The 13,083-nt window shown below is 37.8% G+C and overlaps 1 protein-coding gene across 2 annotated transcripts; it reads left to right on the forward strand.

Moving 5' to 3' along the window:
- The first annotated feature begins 837 nt into the window (after nucleotides 1–837).
- On the forward strand, nucleotides 838–10,681 carry LOC131954259 (fibrinogen-like protein A). Of its 2 annotated transcripts, XM_059317837.1 has the most exons (5): nucleotides 838–937; nucleotides 6,534–6,607; nucleotides 7,096–7,227; nucleotides 8,631–8,750; nucleotides 10,488–10,681. In XM_059317837.1, the coding sequence occupies exons 1-5, from the start codon at nucleotides 913–915 to the stop codon at nucleotides 10,497–10,499; spliced, it is 363 nt and encodes a 120-aa protein (XP_059173820.1). In that variant the 5' UTR covers nucleotides 838–912; the 3' UTR covers nucleotides 10,500–10,681. The 2 variants fall into 2 exon arrangements, 1 of the variants encoding a protein (XP_059173820.1); XR_009388748.1 differs by lacking the exons at nucleotides 838–937; nucleotides 10,488–10,681 and adding an exon at nucleotides 3,083–3,187 and having other exon boundaries at nucleotides 8,631–8,880.
- The last annotated feature ends 2,402 nt before the right edge of the window (nucleotides 10,682–13,083 follow it).

The raw sequence follows: 13,083 nt of genomic DNA on the forward strand, positions 1-13,083 counted from the left end.
GTCTATTTTTTTAGAAATGGCAAAGTGAGAACATGGCCAGCCTAACGTAAGCTAATCCTACCTTAATTAGATTTTTTTTTTTATTTACCCCACTGGCTTGACACTCAAGGAAAAAAACATTGAAATCCTGATTAGCATAGCCCAAATACAATACCATCTATTAAGTATAATCTGATGGCAATAACTACATCTAATTGATCAGCTTATAGGTCAAGACCAACTAACCTGGTTCGTTTATCCTTATAGCGGCCTATTTCGTCTTGTCTTATGTTAACTTCTAAGTGATTTGTCCATTTACAAAATATAATTATTATTGCCACGTTTACATTAGATTGTGTGAGAAAACATCTTTGCCCTACGAATATGTAGGCTATATAATTGAATACACCAACATCCACAGTAGCAATCTCTGCCTTAGCCACTGCAAACGTCATACATTAGTTGCAATATAAGCGAACATATAGGAACCATCTAAACCAGTGGTTCCCAAACTTTTTCGAGTGGCTGGGGACAGCAACTCTTCTAGGAGAGACAACTCCAAAATCAAACAACTGCTGCCTTGTAGTTTGTTCTTGGTTGGACAAAGGTTATGGAAGCAAATCCAAAAAAGAAAAGCAGGCTGAAATCGCAGTAAACGGCCTATATGGCGCATTACAAGTTGACACTTACACTTAATTGTATTGGAGGGAATCTCTTCCAACACTAAATACTAAGAACGCAGAAGAAAAAACTAGCCTCTATATTCGCGGTTGAGTTTTTGTTAACGCCAACCTCATGTCATTCTCAACATGTAATTTATTTATTTGTTTTGTTTTTTAATTGGAGATGTGTTGAAAATCTATTCTCGCAAAGATATGTAGACACAAAAGGAACTACAACTCGAAAGGCAATCAATGTCACGTTTGGGTACAAATGGTGCATACTACACCTAATTTGTGTGAGCAGTTTTTTTTTATTTAACACAGTACGGGACGCGGAATCATTCCGCAAATTCATATATATATATATATATATATATATATATATATATATATATATATATATATATATATATATATATATATATATATGTATATATATATATATATATATATATATATATATATATATATATGTATATATATATATGTATATATATATATATATATGTATATATATATATATATATATGTATATATATATATATATATATATATATATATATATATATATATATATATATATATATATATATATATATATATATATATATATATATACTAGCCGTCCCGGCCAGGCCCTGCTCTGGCTTCTGTGAAAAACCTTTCTGTTAAAGACCATTACCTGTGTGTTTAGTAATCATCATAAACCCGGCATTGCTCACCCAAACCACGACCAACCAAAACCAAAACAACAAAACGCAAACATAACGCTAACACAATTACAAATACAAACGAAAACAAAAACCTAGCAACAAACCCAACCACAACCACAAACACCAATACAAACACAAAGAAAAAACAAACGAAAACAAAAACCTAACAACAAACCCAACCACAAACACCAATACCAAAAAAAAAAAACAACGAAAAAGCAAACGCAAACAAACCAAATCCAAACGCAAAACCAACCAAAAACACAAATACAAACCCAAACAAAAAAACCCAAACAAAAACGAAAAAAGAAAGAACAAAAACGAACCAAATCAAAACGCAACCACTAACGCAAACCCACCTAAACACAAAGAAAACACTAACGCGAACATAAACGCCCGGGGCAGAATCGCCTGTTTTAGCTTAATAAACGACTATAGTACCCCAACTTATTCATAGTTTTTGCACTCACTTAAACGAACGCGCCTGTTTCAATTTAATGAACAATTATAATACTCCAAGCTTATCCGTAAAATACCTACAACATTTGCACTTGATCAATCCCCGCTAATTATGTAATTATTTTTTTCCCAACACCAAAACAAAGTAATTAAAAAGTAAATGCTTTTCAACTAATGCAATGGTTTTATAAAGGGAAGTAATTGTGTTTTGCCTTATTTATCAAAGGGAAGTAAGCGCTATAGGACTAAATAAAGACATAATTAGAATTTTTGTAAAAGATGATATTTTTTTAAAACTTGTGTTTAATGAACATGCCGACAATTATTACTATAATTTGAAAAATGAAAATTATTTCCCAACACTTTTAATAGTAATTTTTTTACTCATAAATTTAGACAAATGCGCACGATAATTTTCTAACACTTAAATCCATGGATAACCAGCGACAAACAAACATATGCGTTACAGAACTGAGCTTTATATATTAGATATGGAGGGGGTGACACCCGACATGAAGACGTCACTAACTGGTGTATAGGTAACTGGTGTATAGTTAACTAACTGGTCTATAAGTAACTGGTATATAGTTAACTGGTGTATAGGTAACTATAGAAAAAAGTCGGAAAGAAACATTGGCTGCGTTGTAATTTATTAACCACTTAATTACAAAGCTATCTTAACATTCAGATCCCCCATCCCCCCCACTCTTATGGTACATGTCATCATTCAAAGTCTACTACTCCTGTGATATGTTACCAGTTGCTTCTTACCTCTAGTTAGTCTGATTGACGGAAGGAAAAGTGTTATAACATCTTTGTGAATACATTAAACGTTCCTTATTCTGTGGTAATGAAGGTATACATTACGATCACATGTTGAATGACAGTGCAACTATTTAAAAAGTTTTGTAATGGAGTTTTCACCGGCTGGTAGATATGTAAGAGTGGGTAAAAAATACCTAAACTGGCCACTTACAGCAACTAATTTATTTATTTTTACAATATACAATGTTTGAATTACGCTACTATCTTTGATTACATTTATACTACTTGATATGATTTTACTAACGCGACTATTCCTAACAAAACTATCTGTCAAAATACGATGTACACTAATCAAAGCTCCACGTGATTGCTAAACAACCTTGAGAGTTTACTCATTTGAGTGCAGAAGCGCACACTTCCATCACCGTTGAACACGTGACCAGATTACTTGCCACGTGAAAAGATTATTATGGTGCTACTGCTCTCATCATTCGGTACTGATCGGCCTGGTCGTCTAGCTGGACACAACGATAGACTACAAGAGTTTGATTATCGTTGTTCTGCTGTTCTTGCAAGAGTTTCACTGCCAAAACAAGGATAACGAGGGGGGTAACTCTTTTTTATCTGTACATGTGCATAAGCCTAAGTTTATCAGTCCCTGTGGTAGCCTTTATTTATCAGTCCCTGTGGTAGCCTTTGTTTATGTCCCTGTGGTAGCCTTTGTTTTTGTCCCTGTGGTAGCCTTTGTTTTTGTCCCTGTGGTAGCCTTTGTTTATGTCCCTGTGGTAGCCTTTGTTTATGTCCATGTGGTAGCCTTTGTTTATCATCCCCTGTGGTAGCTTTTGTTTATCAGCCCCTGAGGTGGCTTTTGTTTATCAGCCCCCGTGGTAGCCTTTATTTATCAGCCCCTGTGGTAGCCTTTGTTTATCAGTCCCTGTGGTAGCCTTTGTTTATGTCCCTGTGGTAGCCTTTGTTTATGCCCCTGTGGTAGCCTTTGTTTATGTCCCTGTGGTAGCCTTTGTTTATCAGCCCCCGTGGTAGCCTTTATTTATCAGCCCCTGTGGTAGCCTAAGTTTATCAGTCCCTGTGGTAGCCTTTGTTTATGCCCCTGTGGTAGCCTTTGTTTATGTCCATGTGGTAGCCTTTGTTTATGTCCATGTGGTAGCCTTTCTTTATGTCCATGTGGTAGCCTTTGTTTATGTCCCTGTGGTAGCCTTTCTTTATGTCCATGTGGTAGCCTTTGTTTATGTCCCTGTGGTAGCCTTTGTTTATGTCCCTGTGGTAGCCTTTGTTTATGTCCCTGTGGTAGCCTTTCTTTATGTCCATGTGGTAGCCTTTGTTTATGTCCCTGTGGTAGCCTTTGTTTATGTCCCTGTGGTAGCCTTTGTTTATGTCCCTGTGGTAGCCTTTGTTTATGTCCATGTGGTAGCCTTTGTTTATGTCCCTGTGGTAGCCTTTGTTTATGTCCCTGTGGTAGCCTTTGTTTATGTCCCTGTGGTAGCCTTTGTTTATGTCCCTGTGGTAGCCTTTGTTTATGTCCATGTGGTAGCCTTTGTTTATGTCCCTGTGGTAGCCTTTGTTTATGTCCTTGTGGTAGCCTTTGTTTATGTCCCTGTGGTAGCCTTTATTTATGTCCATGTGGTAGCCTTTGTTTATCAGTCCCTGTGGTAGCCTTTGTTTATGTCAATGTGGTAGCCTTTGTTTATGTCCCTGTGGTAGCTTTTGTTTATCAGTCCCTGTGGTAGCCTTTGTTTATGTCCCTGTGGTAGCCTTTCTTTATGTCCCTGTGGTAGCCTTTGTTTATCATTCCCTGTGGTAGCCTTTGTTTATGTCCCTGTGGTAGCCTTTGTTTATGTCCCTGTGGTAGCCTTTGTTTATGTCCCTGTGGTAGCCTTTGTTTATGTCCCTGTAGTAGCCTTTGTTTATGTCCCTGTGGTAGCCTTTGTTTATGTCCCTGTGGTAGCCTTTGTTTATGTCCCTGTGGTAGCCTTTGTTTATGTCCCTGTAGTAGCCTTTGTTTATGTCCCTGTGGTAGCCTTTGTTTATGCCCCTGTGGTAGCCTTTGTTTATGTCCCTGTGGTAGCCTTTGTTTATGTCAATGTGGTAGCCTTTGTTTATGTCCCTGTGGTAGCTTTTGTTTATCAGTCCCTGTGGTAGCCTTTGTTTATGTCCCTGTGGTAGCCTTTCTTTATGTCCCTGTGGTAGCCTTTGTTTATCATTCCCTGTGGTAGCCTTTGTTTATGTCCCTGTGGTAGCCTTTGTTTATGTCCCTGTGGTAGCCTTTGTTTATGTCCCTGTGGTAGCCTTTGTTTATCAGCCCCCGTGGTAGCCTTTGTTTATGTCCCTGTGGTAGCCTTTGTTTATGTCCATGTGGTAGCCTTTGTTTATGTCCCTGTGGTAGCCTTTGTTTATGTCCCTGTGGTAGCCTTTGTTTAGGTCCCTGTGGTAGCCTTTGTTTATGTCCCTGTGGTAGCCTTTGTTTATGTCCCTGTGGTAGCCTTTGTTTATGTCCCTGTGGTAGCCTTTATTTATGTCCCTATGGTAGCCTTTGTTTAGGTCCCTGTGGTAGCCTTTGTTTATGTCCCTGTGGTAGCCTTTGTTTATGTCCCTGTGGTAGCCTTTGTTTATGTCCCTGTGGTAGCCTTTCTTTATGTCCATGTGGTAGCCTTTGTTTATGTCCCTGTGGTAGCCTTTGTTTATGTCCATGTGGTAGCCTTTGTTTATGTCCCTGTGGTAGCCTTTGTTTATGTCCATGTGGTAGCCTTTGTTTATGTCCATGTGGTAGCCTTTGTTTATGTCCCTGTGGTAGCCTTTGTTTATGTCCCTGTGGTAGCCTTTGTTTATGTCCCTGTGGTAGCCTTTATTTATGTCCATGTGGTAGCCTTTGTTTATCAGTCCCTGTGGTAGCCTTTGTTTATGTCAATGTGGTAGCCTTTGTTTATGTCCCTGTGGTAGCTTTTGTTTATCAGTCCCTGTGGTAGCCTTTGTTTATGTCCCTGTGGTAGCCTTTCTTTATGTCCCTGTGGTAGCCTTTGTTTATCATTCCCTGTGGTAGCCTTTGTTTATGTCCCTGTGGTAGCCTTTGTTTATGTCCCTGTGGTAGCCTTTGTTTATGTCCCTGTGGTAGCCTTTGTTTATGTCCCTGTAGTAGCCTTTGTTTATGTCCCTGTGGTAGCCTTTGTTTATGTCCCTGTGGTAGCCTTTGTTTATGTCCCTGTGGTAGCCTTTGTTTATGTCCCTGTAGTAGCCTTTGTTTATGTCCCTGTGGTAGCCTTTGTTTATGCCCCTGTGGTAGCCTTTGTTTATGTCCCTGTGGTAGCCTTTGTTTATGTCCCTGTGGTAGCCTTTGTTTATCATTCCCTGTAGTAGCCTTTGTTTTTGTGCACTGTTTCTAGTTTAAAGTTCGGGCAATTCAACAATAACGACCTACTAAATCTAAAATAAGTAAAGTAGTTCTAGAAAAACTAATATCAGTGACTGGTGCAAAAGGTTTTTAAATTCTAAATGTCTGCTAGCAACAGCGCTTCTTCAAAAGACCAGTGTCTTAAAATGTAACCGATTGTTGGTGCCAAAACCTTGGTGGTTTACACAAGCGTTATAGCCTTGATATCGAAAAGTGCAGCAGTTCAAATCTTTGCTCTATACTAGTGTGAAATCATTTTACTTATTTCTTTTAATCTGAGCTCATCGGAAATGTAAGGTGGATTATATCAAATGTTGATCGCTAAACCCTTAGTTTTGTCTATATTATAATATGTGTGGATGACTATTTGTCTATATGTATGGGTGGCTTTTGTCTAAATGTGTAGGTGACTTTTGTTTGGCTGAGAACTAACCTTTCGCTAAAATTTTAGCTATAAAGCTAAATGTTCTATACACATTCAACTGCTATAAAAAAACACCTCATCTTATAATGTTAAATATTGGAATTTTAACTTTACAAATTCTCCCCAAGCGAACAGATACACAAGAAGCACAAAGATTGGACGCTGCAGCAATAGGCAATATTGTAGAGCCATCCATGGAAACGTAATTCTCGTGTTTTTGTCATTCTGGGAACTTTGTGAACAGTTTTCTCCCTTATGTTGATGGGAAAATGTAAAATAAGAAACTATTTAAATTATAGAAATATAGGTGAACGAAACAAACAAGAAATTTAAAACTTAACTGATTATTGTTCATCAATATATAGTGATTTTCAAACTAAAATATTGTATTCTAAAGTATGACTACCGCTCTACCATATATGATAGAGCAGTAATGCTTTAGAAGCGCTAAATATACCAGAGTTTCTTCCAGGCATCTCTTCGGGGGGGGGGGGGGGGGAAGGGGGGGGGGGGAAGAGGAGTCTGGGAAAAAAACTTATGACAGAAGAGGACAAAAAAAATTAAACTAAAAACTATTCTATCTGATGTTATTGTAAGTTTAACATTCTTGGTTTCAATGCGAGTGCTATTTTAAAACTATTTCGCAAGCAAATGATGTTTTTTAAACTTCAAGACAAATTTCGATTTTAGAACAAAAACCCGCCCTGTGAACAACGTTTTATCACACCCTGCATGAAAAGTAGAGAGGTGTTCAAGTCATTTGGGGGGAAACAAGTTCTCTGCGACACAGAAACTGACTGTGGTGCGTGGATCATTATGCAGGTATTAATTACATACAACTTTACTTGTAACATGGATCATTATACAGGTATCAATTACAACTTTTCTTGTAACATGGATCATTATACAGGTATCAATTACATACAGGTTACTTGTAACATGGATCATTATACTGCAATTACATACAGGTAATTTGTAACATAGATCATTATACAGGTATCAATTACATACAACTTTACTTGTAACATGGACCATTATACAGGTATCAATTACATACAACTTTACTTGTAACATGGATCATTATACAGGTATCAATTACATACAACTTTACTTGTAACATGGATCATTATACAGGTATCATTGATATACAGGTTATTTGTAACATGGATCATTATACAGGTATCAATGACATACAGGTGTAACACAGGTAACCTTCGATGACAAAGTCGGTATTCAGATACCAATAATATACAGTTAACTTGTAAGTAAAGGATCGTTATTCAGGTACCAATGACATCCATGCAGTGGCGTAGCTAGGTAGGGCGGGTGGGGCGGCCGCTCTGTTCGCCGACACTAATAGGGCGCCAAAAGGGGTAAAAAATATTGAAAAGCTCATTTTAAGCTGAAGTATTGAATCGTGCACTAAGTGTGGCGCCAAAGTAAAATCTATAGACTGGTAAAAAGTGCCACCAACCTTTTCAACCTAGGATGAGTAGGAAAGGGGGGGGGGCTCTTTTTCACTAATATGAATAAATGTAAATGAGAGGGGCGAAAATTAATAGTTCACCCCCGGCGCTGGAATCGGTCGCTACGCCTCTGCATGAAACATGTGACTTGCAGTTTCATTATCGTTATTCAGGTATCAATAACACACAGGTTACTTGTTATTACAATGCTTACTGTTTTAAATTACTTTCATGGACCTCAAAAGTCAATGTGTACAAATATTGTTTAATAACATAGTAAAGGATTATAATTAGAACTTAACTGGTTTTACAAAGTACATTTTCTTTGAAAATCAGCCGACTTGAGCTGACTTGAGCTGACTTGAGCTGACTTGATCTTACGGAATGTGGTGATGGAGGTGGAGGCCTAGTGGAGGGTGGGGGAGATGGGAGCATCACTTTGTTCGCTTAATCAATGTTAATGCTAAGCTCTTTCGGTCACTTTAATTAGCTCACTCGTTACACTCAGTCTAATTGCTACACTTAATCACTGAATTGAACTTAAACTTCACCGAGCCTATTGAACCTAAATGTTGATATACATTTGTAGCTTTAAACATTTAATTCACATTCAACTTACACACAAAAACTTCAAATAGTTTAATTTTCATTTTAAACATAAATGTATTCATCGGGGCTACTGATTATTAATGAATTTTTTTAAAAAAACAAGCTTTTAAATATATTATAAACTATGATTCTTATAAAATATATATTCAGCGTAGATTCAAGTTTGATGTGAATTTCAAAAGAACCTGGGCCGATTACAAAAATGGATTTGGCTCATTGGATGGAGACTTTTGGCTTGGGAATGATCTGATTTCACAACTAACTCATGCGGTAAAGTATAATGCTTGTATTTACTTTAAGACTTAGGTAAAACTAAACTATACTCACACAGATGCACATGAAAATAAACACCTGTACAAGCATACATACGTTAATGCAATCACAAATAAAAACAAATATAATCAAGGAAGTGTGCTCATACTCGTAGACATGCACACGCACGTGAACATGTCCTTGCTCGTGACAATAGATGTGAGTGGCTAGGTGTTATTTATCAATTTTGTATTAACTTTTCAGCTGAAATAAAAAATGAGTGTAGCTTTTAGTTCGCGGTAGACGGCAGTTTTTCATTAAATTAAATTGTCCGGCATTATGGTGCCCGCATTTTTAAAATTTTCGTTTTAACTATATATGGTACTGGTTCGTGTATGTTTTGTTTATATTTTTGCTACTATTGTTAAGTTTGTTTTATTAATAAATGGTCCTTTGTTATCTTTTGTATTTTATCGCTAGCTATCGTTTTGTTAGGAACTATTTCTTGTGCGTAGTGTGTAAAACGTGTGTACTTTGGCGAAAACACAGAATTTGAATTCCCTTTGGTTTAGAGCAGGGAGGCATTTTTCTGAGGTAAAGTTGAGGCCTATGTGAAACGATTAATTAAGCCTATCTCCATTGTATTTCTATTGTTCTGTAACGTAGGTATTTTTTTATTTTTTAAATTTTATTTCACGTTTTATGAATTGGGCTAAGTTTGTCCATGTAAGTGACGCAAGTTTCTTAGACTTTGTTTGAGAAGTCAGGACTGTTGTATCACAAGGTCACGTGTTGCTATGCTGGTCTGTTGGCGTATCAATTCATGTACCATTATAACATTATTCTAATTTAGTTTCATATTATTTGTTAACCTCAAGTCGAAGAACTAACTGTTAGATGTTTCCCATGAGCAGTGGCGTAGCGAGGTCGGGTGTCACCTGGTGCGGCACTTAATGGTGTCATCCCCCCCCCCCCCCCAGAGGCATAGAGACCCTTCCCAGGGACAAACTTTCAAACTTTCGATTTGCACCCCCCCCCCCCTAGAGTTTTTCTCTATATTTTGCTATTTTTTGCCTTGGTGTCACCCCCACTAAATGGTGTCACCCGGTGCGGTCCGCACCCCCGCCCCCCCCCCCCCTCGCTACGCCCCTGCCCATGAGCTACCATACCCCAGTTCTGTGTTCACCAGAGGCGTAGCGACCCTTCCTGGCGCCCGGGGACAAACTTTTCGATTTGCACACCCCCCCCCCCCCTCAAACTTTCGATTTGCACCCCCCCCCCCCTCAAGATTTCGACTTGCATCCCCCCTCAAACTTTCGATTTATTTTCCCAACCCATTTTGGCGCCCCCTAAGGTCGGCACCCGGGGACTTATGTCCCCCATCGATCACCCCCCCCCCCCCACCCGCCGACCCCCCCCCCCCCCCCCCCCCCCTCCCTACGCTACTGGTGTTCACTACCGTCTGTTGGGTTAGGTGGTACTTCTGCACCTTGTGACCGTTACACCCTGGGGATATCTTTAACGAGACCTTACGGGAATGATAATGTTAAACCATGTCATTTTTGACGTCATTTGCATATTTTGCAAGTTTATTCTGGGTGAACTACCTGTGGATTAATTATAACATTTGATCTTATCATCATTTGCTTGAAGGCTAAACTTTAAATTAATCTTGTACATTCGTGAATTATGTCTTGTATATCCCATTTTTATTTCTTATATGATTTTCACTTATCTGTTTTTTTTTCTTTCCAGGTTTGTTTGTAGTCCGATTGTGTATTTTGTTCGTTTTATTTTTCTGTAGATTTATGTATTGTTAATTTTTTTTTTAAATTTTATTTTTAAGTGATTTGTTTTTTAATTCTTTTCGAGAAGTAGGCTCTGCCCTTCATTGTAACAACGTTTATTTGTAGTTAATTATCTTTTGTTTTTTTTTTATATTTTAGACTTGCACTGACACGTGGCTAGTTTAGCAGTCCTGGGGGGGGGGGGGGGGGGGGTTAGATTACGTACACCCCCCTCCCCGGTGAGGGCGTACATAGATATAGCAAAAAAAAAAAACAACTTTTGTATCCGTTATTCAAATGTTGTGATTAAACTTCACCATTTTTAATGGCTATGATGAATTGAGGTTCGACTTCAAATTCCAAGGTAGATCCTACTTTTTAGTGTACAGAGATTTCAGAGTTCAAAACGAGGCGGGTTTGTACAGAATGACTGTTGGAAGAAACTACACTGGAAACACAACTGCCGGGTTTGGAGGTCTTAGCGGCCATGCTTTCAGTACCTATGACAATGACAATGATGTCTTTACGGGAAACTGCGCAAATACCTACCACGGGGGCTGGTGGTATGCCAGATGTCACAGTATCAACATCAATGGTGTATACAACCACATACACTATGGTGCCGGGATAACCTTCCGTCCTGTAACTAACTTCTACCAATCTTTGAGCTTCACTGAAATGAAACTGCGTAAATCAAGCATGTATTAGCAAATAAAGGGCTACTCTTTATACCATCTAAAATTGGTGGTCATGCTTTAAAACCAAATAAACTTGATCAAAAAAGAGGATTTAAGAGTTAAATTTTACTTTAAGATGTTGTGCGTTTGAGGGAATACGGTTGTAAGGCGGAACTTTTTTTTATTTATACACATCAAATGTTACCGTTATTTTATTCATGCAAGTTTTCGTTTTTTCCATGCTTAACATTTTAATTTGTGAGGTCTATTGTGTTACCTCCACCTCCTCTTCCTTCTTCTTCTTCGTTCTTTTTATTCTAGAGTTGGGTGTGATTTGCCCCAACACAATTAAAAATTACGTGTAAAGGTATTGTCAGCAATGTGGGTCATTGATAAAAGCAGATTTGACCGTCGACAAAACGTGCTCAGTTTGTTAATTATGAGCCTTTAAAGTTCAGCTTATATTATACCCACAATATCTTTAATTAGTTTCTCTCCCTCCATCCCTCCCTTCCATTTTTCTCTCCCTCCCTCCCCCCCCCCCTCTCTCTCTCTCTCTCTCTCTCTCTCTCTCTCTCTCCATAGTTTCCACCTAAGTTTCCGATTGATTATGTAGAAAAGACCTTTATAATTGTGTAGATGGCCATTTTACAGTAAAATGAAATGTCCACCCTTACATAAAACAATTTGTTGAGACGCGGCCAAACATTTTCTTATTGATCTTGTGTAATCGATGGTCACAATATGACGCCAAATCTGAAGACGGACCGGTTAAATTAAAGGCTAACTATTTTTTAAATCAATTGACACGCGAGTTTTACCCATAACATAACCAGGTAATTGAAATCTTGATCTTCTGGGCCAAAAGTGAATAACCTATCTATTATGTATAGTATATTGGAAATTCGGCTTAACTTATGTTTACGTTCATGCTTTTGTGATCGTTTGTTTTTATGTTTACGTTTATGTTTGCGTTTAAATTTTCATTAACGTCCAAATTTTCCAGCTCTAAAAGTAATACATGATTTATAAACCCCTCCGACCGAAGTTGAACTTAGTGCAGCTATTAAATCGCTCACTCAAGGAGAAGCTCCAGGGAGATACGGTATCCCTTCAGAGAATATCTAGACAGAAAAACAGGCACTCCAGCACTCTATGGGCTGCTATGTCAGAGATGGGAAGAAGGAATCACCAAAACTTAATAGATGATAACGTGGTCACAATGTTGAATAAAACAAATATAAACACCTTTATAATAGCACGGTTTTAAATGCACAGAAAAGCAGAAAATAATCAAACTTGCTTTATTTGTGACTTAAGTGCTCGTATGAAGGCTTCAAATAGTGGCGGTACATTTATATCTACAGGCTGGGTGCAGAGTTCAGGCAATTGTGTGCGCCATATAGAATGTAGTAGAATGTAGTAGAATGTAGTAGAATGTAGTAGAATGTAGTAGAATGTAGTAGAATATAGTAGAATGTAGTAGAATGTTATAGAATGTAGTAGAATGTAGTAGAATTTAGTAGAATATAGTAGAATGTAGTAGAATATAGTAGAATGTAGTAGAATTTAGTAGAATATAGTAGAATGTAGTAGAATGTAGTAGAATGTAGTAGAATTTAGTAGAATATAGTAGAATGTAGTCGAATTTATTAGAATTTAGTAGAATATAGTAGAATTTAGTAGAATGTAGTAGAATTTAGTAAAATATACTACAATGTAGTAGAATTTAGTAGAATGTAGTAGAATGTAGTAGAATTTAGTTGTAGAATAGAGGCAGTTGACTCCGATTTCCGCCTGGTTTTATTTCTGGTCAATCGCCCTTGTCAATCAGAGAAAAAAGAACTACCAGGCAGCAGATGTTTGGTTTTGGAGTTTTCTCTCCTA

The sequence above is a fragment of the Physella acuta genome, unplaced genomic scaffold (assembly GCF_028476545.2).
Source record: "Physella acuta isolate Inbredline_101_S28 unplaced genomic scaffold, ASM2847654v3 ptg000987l, whole genome shotgun sequence".
Classification (NCBI taxonomy): domain Eukaryota; kingdom Metazoa; phylum Mollusca; class Gastropoda; family Physidae; genus Physella; species Physella acuta.

What these genes read in the sequence shown, in the direction of transcription:
- LOC131954259 (XM_059317837.1), top strand. Translation starts at nt 913, where the DNA reads ATGGTGCATACTACACCTAATTTGT. An exon ending in GCATACTACACCTAATTTGT is followed by an intron (nt 938 to 6,533) that starts GTGAGCAGTTTT and finishes ATTCTCCCCAAG; the next exon opens with CGAACAGATACACAAGAAGC. An exon ending in GTGCGTGGATCATTATGCAG is followed by an intron (nt 7,228 to 8,630) that starts GTATTAATTACA and finishes ATATATATTCAG; the next exon opens with CGTAGATTCAAGTTTGATGT.